At 47.9% G+C, this 15,748-nt stretch overlaps 1 protein-coding gene across 17 annotated transcripts in view; it reads left to right on the top strand.

Annotated features, from left to right (window-relative positions):
- The window catches only part of Tns1 (tensin 1), a 217,421-nt gene that overhangs the window by 129,630 nt on the left and 72,043 nt on the right, over positions 1-15,748 (top strand). For all 17 annotated transcript variants that reach the window (XM_050123778.1, XM_050123776.1, XM_050123777.1 and 14 more), the window contains 8 exons: positions 1,626-1,676; positions 2,626-2,748; positions 3,084-3,148; positions 5,079-5,162; positions 8,984-9,096; positions 9,442-9,502; positions 9,606-9,681; positions 10,139-10,268. In XM_050123778.1, the coding sequence (XP_049979735.1) occupies positions 1,626-1,676; positions 2,626-2,748; positions 3,084-3,148; positions 5,079-5,162; positions 8,984-9,096; positions 9,442-9,502; positions 9,606-9,681; positions 10,139-10,268 (703 nt within the window). The remainder of the gene's footprint in view (positions 1-1,625; positions 1,677-2,625; positions 2,749-3,083; positions 3,149-5,078; positions 5,163-8,983; positions 9,097-9,441; positions 9,503-9,605; positions 9,682-10,138; positions 10,269-15,748) is intronic.

The following is a 15,748-nucleotide window of genomic DNA, read 5'->3' as shown; positions in this document are numbered from 1 at the left end:
AGTTGATTTTCAGGGGACCATATGCAGTAGAGTGTAGTATCTGGAACCAAGTGTGGGCTATTTGAGTGTGAGAACGTGTGGGTCCCTGTGCATGCATGTGTGTGAGGGTGAGAACGTGTGGACATGTGGGTGTGCAGACTAGGGGAAGAGAATAAAGACACAGTTTTATGTTGCTGAGCCTGCACTGCAAGCCGGGCCTTCCGATAACCTCTTCACCTTCAGAACAGGCCCTAGAGAGAGAGCTGAGGTCTGTAGAGCTGCTTCGGGTAGAAACCCTGGAGTAGACTTGGCCATGTGCAGTTTTGGAGGGCCCTGTGACTGGCTAGAGTCAACAGATATCAGAGAGGTGGGTGGCAGAGACCTCCTCTACAGCAGGAGACTGACCATTCCTGAGGGGAGGCTCAGATCTCTGTTCAGGGGCCTGGACTGCTGGCCCTCAGCCACTGGGTGCTGCTTGCCGTGTTTAGCAGAGCTGGGCTACGGTGGTTGCACAAGGGTTCTGGGGTTTCTGGGACAAATGGCCACACACTATTTGACTTAAAATGACAGGAATGTGTTCTGGAGGGCCGGCATCTGGTTGACGGTGAGGCCATGCTCCCTTGAATCCTGGAGGCAACCGCCTTCCTCGCCTCTACCCCACTCCTGGCCGCTCCCAGCACTCCCAGGCATTCCCTGGCTTGGGGCCACATTGCTCCATTCTCTGCCTTCACCTTCACATGGCCTTCCCCATCTGTCTCTCCTCTAGTTATAAGGACATTGGTTGTTGGTCTTAGGATCACCCTGAATCCAAGAATATCTCCTGGCAAGATCTTTAATTGTGTCCGAAGGTCCCAGGTTCTGAAGTTCTGAGTGGCCATGCATTTTGAAAGGCTTCTGTATCAACCCATCTATCATCGGTGCTGAGAAGTGCCTGGCTTCCAATAACAGAGAGTCCTGGCTTCTCATCCTGGCTCTGTGATAGCTGAATAGATGGCTATTAGTTATGAAGCCAGCTCTGTGACATTGCTAATGTCATTAAGTGTGCTCCTTAATGGGACCGAGAGTGTCTGGCCATCTCTGGCTCCAGGGATACAGAGTTCTAGATGCCTGTGCTCTGCTGTAGCCCCGTCCTTCCTGCCCATCTTAGGGTCTGCCCCTTTCCTCCTGGGAGCTGACATAGCTACTGTCAAGCTTGTGGTGGCTTAGATAGAGGTCGACAGTTCTTCACAGTCCTTCACGTGAGACAGGGTAGGCTGTTGGATGTGAGTAGGCTCTCTGTGTTTGAGGGGGCCCACCAGGATGTCTCATACCTTACCATGGAAGGAGGCCACAGGATAGAGAGGTAGTATTGCTGCGGGATTTGGTCCTAAAGCCAGAGGCTGGACTCCATCCCTTCTCATCCCCAGTTCAGGATATTCCCTTGCGAGGGGCCTGGCTGAGCGTGGTAGTCTCCACTTTCCCAAGAACTCATTGCTGGTCCTGTTGGCCAGCATGTGTACACGGTGGGAACATTTCCAATAGGCGAGAGAATGGCAGCAGGTGCCGGAGTCTGGGAGCTCATGGCTTGCTGTTGGCGGGGTCCTGACAAGCAGGGACAGACTCCCCCCCTCCTTTCTCAGCCTCACTCCTCCTTTGTCTCTTTCTAGCTCTTCAACCTCTCTGAGCAGAGGCCTGACATCACGAAGCTCCATGCTAAGGTGAGTACGTGGCTGTTTTAGGATGCCTTGGCCTGGCCTAACCTGGGGTAGCGGGCGAGAGAATATGCCCCCTCTTGTGTAGTTCCCTGACTGTTCCAAGCTCAAGGGCATCTCAGATCTGGAAAATGTATGATAATACCAACTACTGAAATTTCAAACAGTGGTTTCTGGCCTCATCTGCCCCCAGGGAGGAAATACACAGGGCCTCTGGGAGGGGGCTGCGGCTGTGTCTTTTCCACGTAGGCTGCTGTCCCAGGGTTTACTCTTCATGCTAAGTGAGTTGTTAGAGATGTTGTTGGGGACCTTGGCTTCTATCTGAATTCTGGCGCCTGTCAGTGAGGGACCTCAGGCAAGTGATAGATTTCTCTGGGCCTCAGACTGTGTCTCTGAGAGTGGGCAGCTGGCTTAGGCATGTTCTGTGGATCCTACCAAAGAGCGGCTGTTTTTATTTAGTGTTTTGTGAAGTTAGAGTTGGCCTGAGGGGGCTGTGAGGGCTTGAGGGTTTGTGGCCACTGGGATGTCCTGCTTCTGCACACTTCAGACTTCTCTCAGAGGCCTGGAAATAGACAGTCTGTATATTCAGGGTGGTGTGAGCACCAGGAGACCCTTTCCTTTCCTCTGTCTAAATCAGCCTTGAGCTGGCCTTTGAGGGGAGCTGGAGGGTTGGACTCAGGCCTCTCTGGAAGCTTTGAGATCACAGTTTCACATTGCACACCTTGGCACACATCCACAAGGATAATAGCTCTGGTTGAGGGACATGGCTTTGCCTAAGACCCTACTGTGAGCCTGGGTCCCAGGTCATGACCTTTGGTCTTTGAGCCTTGTCCCTCAGCAGGTCTGGCAAGCAGGACGAGTGTGGAGGCCTGGCTGCTGGTGGCTGCACCCATGCTGTGCTGGCTGGTTGATGGAGTCTCCAGGCTTCCCTTATTTACTTTCGGTTCACCCCCAGGTCCTGGAATTTGGCTGGCCTGATCTGCACACTCCGGCCCTGGAGAAGATATGCAGTGTCTGCAAGGCCATGGACACCTGGCTCAATGCAGACCCCCACAATGTTGTTGTTCTCCACAACAAGGTCAGTGTGCGGGCTGTACAGTGTGTGTACCTGGGTGTGTGAGTGTGTGTGCATGTGTGCACACTTGCCTGTGTGATTGTGTGAGTGTGCTCACCTACCTGCTTGTGTTTTCCATTCTAGAACATTATAGATTCTGCCCAAGAGTAGACCTCCAACAAATGGGGCAGCAGTTTATATTTCTGGCAGTGAGGGTGGGCTAGCTTTTCTGGCTTCTCTCCTGCCTCCCTCGCCATTGCTCCTCTTTCTCCGGAACGTCCCTCCTCTCTCCCACCCCTGGCCCCTAGGCTTTGGACAAGAGAGACTGTTTGGAAATGATGACCTTTTGCCTCTTTCAGGGAAACCGAGGCAGGATTGGTGTTGTCATCGCGGCGTATATGCACTACAGCAACATTTCCGCCAGGTGAGAGGTCTGCCATCTTCTATCCCTGCTTCTCTTTTCTGGACATTGACTTGAGGACACCCCTCCCCCATCCACATACCTTCTTGGGGCCAGGAAGTGCTCTCAGATAAAGAAGTAGAGGGATAAGAGGTACAAGAGCCCCTGGAGCTTGAGAAAAGTGCCCCAGCTCTGAGGTAGCATGAAAACAGCTTGCCGCAGGGAAGAGAGCCTTCCCCTGTGTGGAAGATACTCGCCAGCATTTTGGGGCCACGTATACTCTCTCAGTTGTCTTCCCTTTCCCTGAATGAGCCAGGAAGAGATCAGAAAGATGTATCATCGGAATTGAACCCAGGGATCAATCTGGAAGTTACCCTAAGCTGGCAGGGTTTTCTTTTGGCCTTGTTGTTTGGGAGAAAGAATAGGAACCAGCCAGTGGGAAGATCTCATCCTGACCCAACACAGGACAGAGACCGAAGGATCCTTCATCCAGTATGGCTGTCCAGAAGTTGCTATGTCTGGGACCACGTTATATGGTGCTTGGAAGGATGCAGAGGGCTCAGCCCTAGTACTGTCCTGGAGGGCTTTAAATACTAAGCAGGTTTGTTAGCAGCATCCATAACATAGAAGCCAGAAGTGGTATGTGGCCAGGGGGACCTGTGGCTATAGGGGCCCGGAGGATTGCTGTAGTTTGTGGAGAGGAACTATGGGTATGAGCAAAGTGTCTGCTGAGTATAGAGTTAGAGAAAGCTTGGGACAGTCAGGGTAGCAGAGAGCATGGCCTCGCTGGCCTTAGTGAGACTTTGAATTTGCTGTAAGCATGGTGGGAAGTTACTGGAGTGCAGAGTAATCTCTACATGCTCAGAGGATGGGTGTAGTGTTGTTCGGAGGGTGTCAGAAACCAGCCCAGCCTTGTGTCTGCTGAGTGGGCACCTATGGCTGCCAGGCTCTTAATGGGTGTCACCTCATCTGATCTCCTTTAAGCCTCATTTGATGAGGGGAATGAGGTTTTATGGAAATGATTACGTCTCAGGAGCAATTAGTAGTAGTCTAGAGATGGGTGCCCAAGCGGCTTGACTGAGAGCTACGCCATACAGATTAGAGATGCTTGAGCATCTTAGTTAGAGTTTCTATTGCTGTGAAGAGGTGCCATGACCACGGCAACTCATAAAAAGGAAAATATTTAATTGGACGACTTAAAGTTCAGAGGTTCAGTCCACTATAATCATGGTGGGACATAGTGGCATGCAGACATGGTGCTGGAAAAGGAGCTGAGAACTCTACATCTTTGATCTGTAGGCAATAGGAAGTAAACTGAGACACTGGGAGGTATCTTGAGCATAAGAGACCTCAAAATCCACCCCCACGGTGACACTCTTCTTCCAACAAAGCCACACCTACCTCAACAAAACCACATCTCTTGATAGTGCTCCTCTCTATGAGCTAATGGGGGCCAATTACATTCAGTTACACACAGTGCTGCATGGTGGATGGACAGTTTGTTGTTCCACAGAAACCAGGTTTTCTGGGGGCTGTGCAAGTCTAGGGGAGTCTGAGTGTGGTTGGACTTTTTCCCTTCTGCCAGCCAGCTCCCAGATAACCACATGGAGACTTCTTATTAATTATGAAATCTTGGCCTATAGCTTAGGCTTATTTCTAACTAACTCTTATAACTTAGATAAACCTGTTTCTATTGATTTACTCCTCCCATGCTGCCTTTCTGCTTCCTTCACATCTGACTGGAGACTCCTTGTGACTCCACCCTTCTTCTTCCAAGCATTCTCTCTGCCCTGAAAATTCTGCCTAGCTATTGGCAATATAGCTTTTATTTAAACCAATCACAGTGAAATAACTTCAAACAGTGTAAAGGAATGTTCTACAACACCCAAGTGAGGGGACAAAGGGCCCTTAGGTGTGGGAGTGGGCTTCTCTGATTGCCTGTGTCTCTCCACAGTGCTGACCAGGCTCTGGACCGGTTTGCAATGAAGAGGTTCTATGAGGATAAGATTGTGCCCATTGGCCAGCCATCCCAGAGGAGGTGAGTGCCAGGATTCCAGGCCCAGGTTGTGCTCTCCCTGTGGTGGATGCGGGCCTTGTGCACTCTCAGATGATGGATATCTGCTTAACTGAGGGTACTCTAAGCACAGACATTAAGACTGTAGTGGCATGGTGGTGCTCATAGTTTGGGGTGTCGGTTAGCTTCTGGGGCCTCTAGCAAAAAGACAGTCTGTGGTGGCAGAAGAGAGTGACAGGAAGCGTGAACAGGGGAGAGGGAGACGAGACAGAGATAGAGAGAGGGTACAGAGAGACAGAAACGGAGGGACACAGAGAGGGGGGATAGATCGAGAGAAGGAAGAGAGACAGAGGGAATAGAGGAGGGGGAGGAAAAAAAGGAGAGAGAAGGGAGGTGCAAGAGAGAAGACCCGAGCTGGGGAGCGCTGCTACATTGAGAGTGAACCGTAGGGAATGTGTAGGAAACTGGCTTTTTTCATAGAGATGGCCTGGCGTCCCGGGTGGGGGGATGGGAGCGGGTGTGTGTGTGGGTGATTGTGAAGTCCTAACTGGAGCAGTGGTGATGACTGGGGCACCCTTCTTCTACAGATGAGAAGCCTGAGGTCAGGGTGGGGATAGGGCCAGGGGGCCACAGTGAGTGGCAGCTGAGTTAGAATATGGGTGCAGGGCTGGGAACTTGGGGCCAGGGTGGTGTCTGGTGCCTGGCAGGGGTCTGCCCATAGATGAAACGTGATCCACGGAGCGGGGAGTGGTCGAGGTCACCTGGTCATGGGGAAGCTATAGCCACGACAAGCCCTAGCCTAGGCCGGAGACTTAGAGAGCAGATCCCTGTTGTGGCTGTGAGCTGTGGGCCTGCTTACCTGTCTGTATTGGCTTAGCCTCGTTCTCGCACCAAGGACAGGGCACTAAATCTGTCATACAAAGGCGTGCGTGGGCATGTTTCTTGTCAGCAGCTGCATGCTTCCAAAGAGAAGATCGTTGCAGAGGTGAACAGGTGTTTCTGGAGGAAGTTCAAACCAGAGCGATGGGCAGGCACGGGGCTGGTTCAAAGTGACGCATGACAGGGGAAGGTCTGGGTGAGCAGGGTGAAGGTGGGGGCCCAGCCAAGGCTGGGGGTCTGGGCGCAGCAGGCAGGAAGCCTGGAGGCTTCTGTAGCTCCTGGGAAATTAGCTATAGATTGCAAGGGCCCTTCCTGCCTCTTCAAATTGAGGATCCCCAATATACACCCACGTTTCCCCCCCCCCCCACCTTGCGTACCTGGACTGGGTCTGCTGTCACTGCTGGGGACCATTACTGCCTTTGTAGTTGGAAGGCCAGATAAAAGTGTGTGACTACTCACGGGGTACCCAGGAGCCCAGCGCCTCCTGCAGTGCAGCCACACTGACTGACAGCCTCCTAGAAGCCCTCAGCGTTCACGGGAGGAAGCAGTACAAGCCAGGTCCCAGCTCCTGGTGTTCTGGTGTGCACACGTGACAACATGGTCTCTGTCACCTTTGACCCTGAAGATTAGAGTTTACTTCCTAATAGGAATGTGGAACATTACTCTGTCCCTCTGTGGACTGGAGAAGGTGGGCTGAGCAGTGGCCATGATGCTGAGCAGCAGAGACCTAGGCTCCTCTAGTCAGAGAGAGAAGTCCAAGGGATTCCTCACATGCCTACAAGCCATGAAGTTGTCACGTGACTTTGCGGGTGTTATCAGCATCTGCCCCCGGCTCCCATGGGCCACTGCATTTGGTGGGTGGGGCAGGCCACACTGTCCACACACATGAGAAAGTGCAGCTGTTGGTTTCAGGAATAATGCTCCCTGCCAGTCTCCTCTGCCTTCTTGTCAGTGTTCCTCACAGGAGACCTGGCAGTTGGAGGGGGAGAGCAATGACTGAGCAGGAGGGGCTTTGCCTGTAGCTCATTGTCACCCGCCCTCGGACTCATTGTCCCCAGAACACAGACACATCCTGTTGGCCTAGTCAGGAGATCTGATGGGAACCTGCCATTCCAGGTTTCCGGTTTGAGTAACGGGCCGGGGGGTTCTGGGCAGGGCCCTGAATAGGAGCTGGCAATGCCCATCAGATTATCTCGCTAGGGGAGGCTGAAGTGGCCCCACCCAGGCTCAGGGACTGGGCCTGGAGGAGGGCCAAGGGATGGGGGGGGCGGTGTTATACTGGTGTCATAATTGGAGTCTCATCCTCCTGGGGAGCCATTGGCTCTAAGAGTCCCGAGCTGCGTTTGATTGGTTTGTCTCATTCAACCTGGTTCTCTAGCGAATCAGATAGGAGGAAACGTCAACCACCAGCACCAAAGGACTGGTTTGGGAGATGCTTCCTCTCTCCCATCCCCTGTTTTGTGTGATTTTGCTGTGTGTCACAACTCCTCCAGGACCTGATTGTTCCTCTCTGTCCGGAAAGAAAGGGGATGGCTCGGTCCTTCCATTCTACCAGCAAGATCTTTATTAAAAGAACTGGAAATCGCTGGGGCTGGTGTTGTAGCTTCATGTGTTGAGTGCTTAGCATGCGGGAGATCCCTGCTCCCCTGCCCCAGAAACATAAACAAAACCCCCAAAAGAAGCAAACTAAAAACCCAACTACAAACCAGCCTAGAGACAGGATGCTTGTTGGAAGTTAATTATCTCAGATCCCAAGTAAAGAAGTTAATATAGAAAACTCCATACATTCGGTGGGAAGTGAAATAAGCAACGTAGCTGGTGGTGGTGGCACACGCCTTTAATCCCAGCACTTAGGAGGCAGAGCCAGGCAGATCTCTGTGAGTTTGAGGCCAGCTTGGTTACAAGAGCTAGTTCCAGGACAGGCACCAAAACTACACAGAGGAACCATGTCTCAAAAAACAAAACAAAAACAAAAACAAACAAAAAACAAAAACAAAAAAAATCCAAAGCACTGTAATATTATTAAGCATTTACTGTTTGCTGTGTGCCTGGGTGTGTGTGGCAGAACCAGGGCCTAGCGTAAGTTTGAAGTGAGAACAGTCATAAACTGGGTTTGACCCAGTCAGGCTCTTAGGAGTGTTTGGTTGGGCAGCTTGCTTTATGCAGTTGTAAGCCAAGAAATTATCTCTGCCAGTGATGGTGGTGTGATGCCTGGGTTGGGAGTGAGGAAGGAAAGAGATGCTCATGTTCACCACCAGGGGGTGCTAGAGAACGCCAAGTAGGCTGTGGGCACAGCTAGTTTTCTGGTTGTTTTTCTCCCTGGGTCCCTCCCTGCAAATCTGTAGGACTGCACAGGCTAGGAAAACTCAGCTGCTGTGTGGCCTGAGGGGTGCACGTGTCATGAGGGTGAGGGTAGATGGAAGCCTAGGGTGGTGTGCTTGAAGAAAGAGTGAACAGATAGAAGGATACATAAATATGTAGATGAGTGAATGGGTGGGTAGATGGATGTGTGGATTGGTGGTGGGTGGATAGATAGGCAAGTGAGTGGGTATGTGTGGGTAGGTGGATGGGTGGGTGGGTAGATGGGTGGGTGGATGGATGGGTGGGTGGGTGGCTGGATGTGTGTATTGGAGGGATTGGTGGTGGGTGGATAGATAGGCAAGTGAGTGGGTATGTGTGGGTAGGTGGATGGGTGGGTGGGTAGATGGGTGGGTGGATGGATGGGTGAGTGGGTGGCTGGATGAATGGATATTGTGGATCGGTGGGTGGGTGGATAGATAGGCAAGTGGGTGGGTAGGTGTGTGGGTGGATAAATGGGTGGGTGGGTAAATGGATGTGTGTATTGGAGGGTAGGTGGGTGGGTGGATGGATGGGTGGGTGGGTGGGTGGTTGAGTGTGTGGCTGAGTGGGTGGGTGGATAGAGGACTCCCCAGGCCCTTCCCTGATGCTACCCTATTCCTGTGCAGGTATGTGCACTACTTCAGTGGCCTCCTCTCTGGCTCCATCAAAATGAACAACAAGCCCTTGTTCTTGCACCATGTGATCATGCACGGCATCCCCAACTTTGAGTCTAAAGGAGGTACCTGTCCCATCCCTTCCCTCCAGCCTCTATTTCCTTTTTGGTAGCCTTGGGTGGTAAGCCGTGTGTTATGCTGTGGTGTCATCTGGACTTGTGTGGGGCTCTCGGCAGAGCTCAACCCTACTCCTCCTCAACGTGGGGCTGACACCTGACCATGCCTAGTGGCAGAAGACGCTGGGCGAGGCAGTTTTTGCCTACTTACAATACCTTAGGAACAAAGTTAGTCTTTCTTCCTGTTCTTGCTGCCTTCTTTTTCTCTTCCTCTTTTCCTCCTCTCCCCTCCCTAGGTCCCTTATTTCCTCAACCGTTTCTACTTCTTAGCTCACACCTCCCCCTCTCTGATAGGGTGCCGGCCGTTTCTGCGCATCTACCAAGCCATGCAACCTGTGTACACATCTGGCATTTAGTAAGTAGTCTGTGTGAGGGAGGGTGGGTGTGGGGCAGGAGGAAGGAGAAGGGAGCCTGCTTCCTCAGTGAACTCTCTCTTCTTCATCCCCTCTCTCCCTCAGCAACATCCCCGGAGACAGCCAGGCCAGCATCTGTATCACCATTGAACCAGGGCTGCTCCTAAAGGGGGACATCTTGGTGAGCTCCACCCTCCTCCTCAAGGGTCCCTTCTCTTGTCCTGCTCCCACCCTGCCCCAGGGACACGGGACATGCAGCTACTCCGGGGAGTTACTGAGTTTCCAACTGTGGGTTCCTGTATGCTCTCCCAGCCTCAGTAGTCTTAGTCTTCCTTCCTCCCTCAGAGTGGACATTCAATTCCTAGCTTCATCATTTGCTCTGGGGCAGCCTCAGGGTACCACCATTCAGTGTGCACTGTGGCCTTCTAGCTCTAGACCGGTGACAAGACACTCCCCACAATTCCAGACTGTTCCCTTCTTCTTCTGTTCTGGAAGTTTCCCAAAGAGCTTTGAGATCTTGTTTGGTATTGGTGACCTCTCTCTCTTGAGTTTGGGGTGAGCCTTGGGACTCAATTAATGGAGTGAGTTCGGAGAACCCCTGTGGCCTGACCTTTCACTCTTTGCCCCTCCCCATACAGCTGAAGTGTTATCACAAGAAGTTCCGGAGCCCGGCTCGTGATGTCATCTTCCGGGTGCAGTTCCACACCTGTGCCATCCATGACTTGGGGGTTGTTTTTGGGAAGGAAGACCTGGATGAAGCCTTCAAAGGTGGGCTCCCTGATGGGCAAGATGGGGCTCCTGTAGCCGGGTAGGAGTCCAGTGTGGAATGACGTGGTGGATGCAGGGGCCGTCTCTCCTGAGCCATGTGGTTTGTCAGGTCTCAGGGGGCTCTTGATGCCATTTTGAGGAAACTGAAGGCGAATCATGGCAGGTCTGGGGTGGTCTTAGAGTTTGTGTTGTAACAGAGATCAAGATCAATTCCTCTCAGGCCATCCCTGCACCCCAACAACCCCTGGGCTGTTTTGTGCCCCCACCCTTCTCCAGTGATTGCTTCAGAGTGTCTCCTTGTCTGCTCCCGTGTTCCACGTGACCAATGGGAGTGAGAGTTCTGGCATTCACAGTATCTTAATATTGGGCTCGATATTAAGTGCTGGAGTCAAAGTGAAACATGATGTGGTCTCTGTTTGGGTAAAGCTAAAAAAATCTCGAGGAGACAGCTGCAGCAGAAAACAAGCATCAGAAAACATGCACCAAAAGAAGGGTGCATGTAGTGATGGTGGCAATGAGGAGGAAGAACTGCAGTCAGGGAGGCTGGGGTCTTCTATCCACTTAAGGCTCTGCCAAATCACCTCCAGGACTGGAGTGCGTCCGTGTGTGCATGCGTGCGTGTGTGTGTGTGTGTGTGTGTGTGTTCCATATTAATGTCTCTATTCATGCATACACCCATCTGCACATTTCTTCCATTAACTGCCTGTTAACACACCATCTTTCATCCATCCACCTGCACTTTTGTGGTGTTATCTACCCATTGGTCTGTCTGCCCGTTCATCTCCCATCCATCCATCCATCCATCCATCCATCCATCCATCCATCCACACACAGTTACTCACCTGCTAATGCGTGTGTGCATCCATCATACATTTGTAGGCGGAGGATGCTCATTCATTTCCTAGCTGCCCAGACCTGAAATAATCACACAGAAACTTTATTAATTACCACACTGCTTGGCCAATGATTTAAAGATATTCCTGGATGACTCTTATATCTTAAATTAACCCATTCCTATTACTTTATATTTTACCACGAGGCTCATGGTTTACTGGTAAGGTTCCGGGGTGTCTATCTCCTTCGGCAGCTACATGTGTCTCCTCGACTCCGGCTACTCTCTCTCTACACCTCTGTTTAGATTTTCCGCCTGGCTTTACTCTGTTAAGCCATTGACTGAAAGAAGCTTTTTTATTAACCAGTGGCAATAAAACATATTCACAGCATACATCAGGGAATCCCACATCATAATTCATATCCACCCGTTAGTATACCCACTCCTGTGTACTCTGGGTTCTCCTGTGTACTCCGACCCATGTGGTGGGAAAGGATGTTCTATGAGCGCTCTCTTTGCATCCGAGATGGAGGAGCAGTTTGCTATGAGTTTCAGGACAGATTATAATCGGTCTTGAGGGGAGAGGAAGGTGGAGCTGGCAAAGTCAAGAAGAGGTTGAGGAGACACAGAGGAAAGGGGGTCCCAGTTTCCTCCTGCATGGCACAAGTGTTGCATTTATCTAATTATTCTTTATCAATAGAAAATCGGGAGTCAGATATCAGGGTAAGAACCTGAATGATCAGGGAGGTGGCAGAGAAGCAACCATTGACCTCCTATCACTTCTGTTCCTCCATCCAAAAGAACTGAGATCCTTTTTAAATCCTGCTTTATTACTTCCTATCTCTCTGTCTGTCCTCAGTCTTCCAAAACCTCTATGATTAATTTTGGTCAACTAGCAGCTATCTCTGCCCCCTGATTCATAACAAAATTTATTGTCAGAAGGTAATCAAAATATCACACATTTTACCCTTTTGTCTAAATTAAAAGAGAGGGTTTTAACTCTAACATAGTAAGGTTATGTACAATAAGAACAATTACCAGGGAAGAATTACATTCATAATGTCCAGTCTATTTGCATTTGGCAAATTCAGAAAAAAATACTCTATTATCTATCCTATCTTGGTGAGTCCAATGTTTGGTACCTAATTCACTGTCTATCCTAACTTGTATTACTAACCCATAACTATCCTTTTATTTCTCTCAACCTGATACACTTTACATCTCTTTTATGAGTTACTTTTCTGAATTTGGTAACAATGAAAACTATAACTATCTAGCCTTCAATTAATCAGTGACCCAAGAAGGATATAATGTTACTTGTGTAAACAGAAAGTGCAGAACATACAACTTCCAAAACTATAGAATTGACAGAAACAGCTGGCTGCCTGGACACTCACCCAAGGTTCTTCTGCAACTCTGGGGCATCCATCTTCAGCCTACAGGCCTAGATTACCAGACAGATGTTTCTGTGAAGCAGGAATTTTGAAGAACTGTTCCACTTTGTCTTGGCAAAGTTTGTTACTTTCTTTTGTGTCCTGCTTGTCCAATTAGAACAGCAAACTGTCAGCAGTCAAGGCAAGGGCATTTTCTTGCCCAGTGGCTAACTTTTGCTGCCAAGAAAGCAAACTCCATATGGAGTTTCTTAGATGCTTCTCTGAAGTAGATTGGTGCTGCCAGGAACAGACATGTCTTATTGTCATAAATAATCTTATATTATTAAAACATCTTAAATGCTATATTCTGTAGGTCTCTGAAGTGTTTGAAGTAGACCTGTTTGACCTTGAAAACATACCTAACATGACTACAAATTTGATTGTATTAACTACTAACTAACTACTAATATGCATTTCTTTATTATCCTAGATAGTTTGTAATAATAACTTTCAAGGACTGGAAATGCACATTACTCTGTTAAATGAGCTGCATAGGTACAATACCTTAAACAAGAGTAGAAACATATGTACAGAGTGTTCTAACAAAAATAACTCTAAATTTGTATCAATATACAAAAATATCTTAAACAAGAAATAGAAACATATATACAGTATAACAAAACTAACCTTAAATTTGTATCAGTATACAAAAATCCACACCAATGTAAAACATTTAAGGCTAGTGGTTACGTTTTTTGGTTTAAGAGTAGATTTGGTAATCTACCCCTTTATCCCATCATTTCTATATTCTCTCCTTTTGTTTTCAGAACAAGATCCCTGGTCTAATCTCCTTTGTTCAGCTTTTTTTCTTGGCCATTACTGATAACACTTGTAACGAACCCCTCTAAAGGGTGATAAATAGCCACAATCCACTGAATGACCCAAAATTATCTACCTCACCTCTTGGGAATGTGGGCATTATGTTCTCTAGATTTTTCTTGTTATCTGGGATGGGGGGGGCAACAGCATCTCTAGGGGACCCTGAGAGAATTGAGATAATGGTCAAGTCTGGAAGATCTAGCTGTATCATTTGTTGCCAGTCTCTGTGTAATGGGCAAGTGTAGGGCCTATCTGAAATCCTGGCTGGAGTAGTGCCTGAGGCTGGACCACCTCAGTTAGCCATCTTGAAATTGTCCTGAGCAGTTTGCATCCAAAGCTGATCTTTGGGTGGTGTTTGTCAGCTTAGTGGTGTTATCCATCCATGTGGAATTGTTGTTGTGGGGTCCCATCATCCTTTTTGAGACTTCAGAGGTCACTGTTAGGAATGGCCATGGTTCAATGCTGAAAACTTAAATGTTTTATGTGTCAGATGTGGCAGATCTTGGAAAGGTTAAAGGACCTTTTGTTAGGTACATCCAGAGTATACAAACTTAATTCCTAGTTACCTGATAGAGACTCAAACCTGAAATCATGTACAGAAAGCTAGATAAAGCCTTTTTCTAGAATTAGTTAGTACTCAGTATGATCACTAATATCATGACAGAAAGTTTTTTAAAAATATATTAATCTTATGAACTTTAAGATAATATTTATACCTTAAGAAAAGCTTTCAAAGGTCAAAATAAAACCAAAGGATTATGAGATTAGTGATGATAGAATAGTCCCTTAAATTTGGTTTTTCTTCTATCCCATACCATGTAGTTCTCCTGACATGAGACAGAGATTTTAGATTTTTCTTTAAGAAGCATGCTTGGGTTTAGAGAAGGAGAGAGCCATTCCAATTCCAAAGCAGCTTGAATTTTTTATTGCACTGGGACTACAAGAAGATCATTTATCTTATATGTCTGTAGAGAACAGCAGAAACAAACATTTGGGAAGATTTATGAAATTTTATCCTGTTGGAAATTATATCCTGTGATATACCATTAGGCCAATTTACTCTTCTTGAAACATTTCCTCTGGATGATTCGTCCTTTTTCTTTAGATGTCTGCCTTGTCCAGTGATCTTCAGATTCATTAATTGGATGCCTTCATTCTCCTGGATTGACAAAAATAAAACCCTGCCCCAACCCTGACATTGGGAATTTTCCTTTTTGGCAGGTTATATCTGATCAAATGGAAAGCATTTGTTAGTCTTATAAGTTAGTTTAGATTGAATGGCCACAGTGATTGATGAACTATTGTCTCTTTTAATCAAGAGGTTCTCCTGTTCGAATCTAATCTTTATCAATTTTGATGGTATCCATAACTTTTCTTCTCCTGTGGGAACAAAAGAAAACCTCTTCCCCAGTGTAACACATGTCCTGGCTTCCATTCTGAGGTCAATCCATCCTTGAAGTACATAGGCTGATTTAATTCAGCAGTTTTTTTTTTCTCTTATCCAATGTCTCACCACAACTGTCATTCCTTTCTCACTGGCATTTAAGAAATTTAAAATTAATAAAGCATTGCACAATCTATCTCTGGGGGTCTTTACTACCCCTTTCTGTTTATTAAGCATAGCTTTTAGAATGCAATGAGATCTTTCTATAGCTGTTTGCTCTGTAGGATTTGTGGTAAACCTATAATATGCTTTATGTTGTAATATGCAGAAAAACTATTTTCATTTTACTAGAGACATATGCTGGAGCATTGTCAGTCTTAATTTGTACAGGTATCCCCATGATGGCCATAATGTCTAAGAAATGTATAATCACAGAATCAGCCTTTTCAGAACTCAAGGCAGTTGCCTATTGAAATACTAACTATGTAGCTATAGTATGGTGTACATATTTTAAGTTTTCAAACTCTATAAAATGAAACACATCCATTTGCCAAATTTCATTTTTTTTTGAGTGTCCCTTGGGTTACTTCCTGCAGGTAGTGGAATTTGGTTATACAAAGAACAAGTAGGACATTTCATTATAATTTCCTTGGCTCATTGCCAAGTGATAGAAAAAGCAGTCGTGGAGAACCACTGAGAACTGACAGACCTACAAACAGAAACTTAGCCACAGTATCTGTCCTAGTGCTGTCATCAAACACCACGACCAAGGCAATTTGGGAAGGAGAAGGTTTATTTGGCTTATACTTCCACATCACTGTTCATCATGGAAGGAAGTCAGGACAAGAACTCCAAAACGGCAGGAAATTAGAGGCAGGAGCTGATGCAGAGGTCATGAAGAAGTGCTGCTTACTGACTTGTTCCCCATGGCTTGCTCAGCCTGCTTTTTTATAGAACCCAGGACCATCTTCTCAGGGGTGGTATCACCCACAATGGACTGGACTCTTCCCCA

The sequence above is a fragment of the Alexandromys fortis genome, unplaced genomic scaffold (genome assembly GCF_014885135.2).
Source record: "Alexandromys fortis isolate MF-2015 unplaced genomic scaffold, M_Fortis_MF-2015_v1.1 scaffold_220, whole genome shotgun sequence".
NCBI classification, from domain to species: Eukaryota; Metazoa; Chordata; class Mammalia; order Rodentia; family Cricetidae; genus Alexandromys; species Alexandromys fortis.
This window is presented reverse-complemented; position numbering and strand designations above follow the sequence as displayed.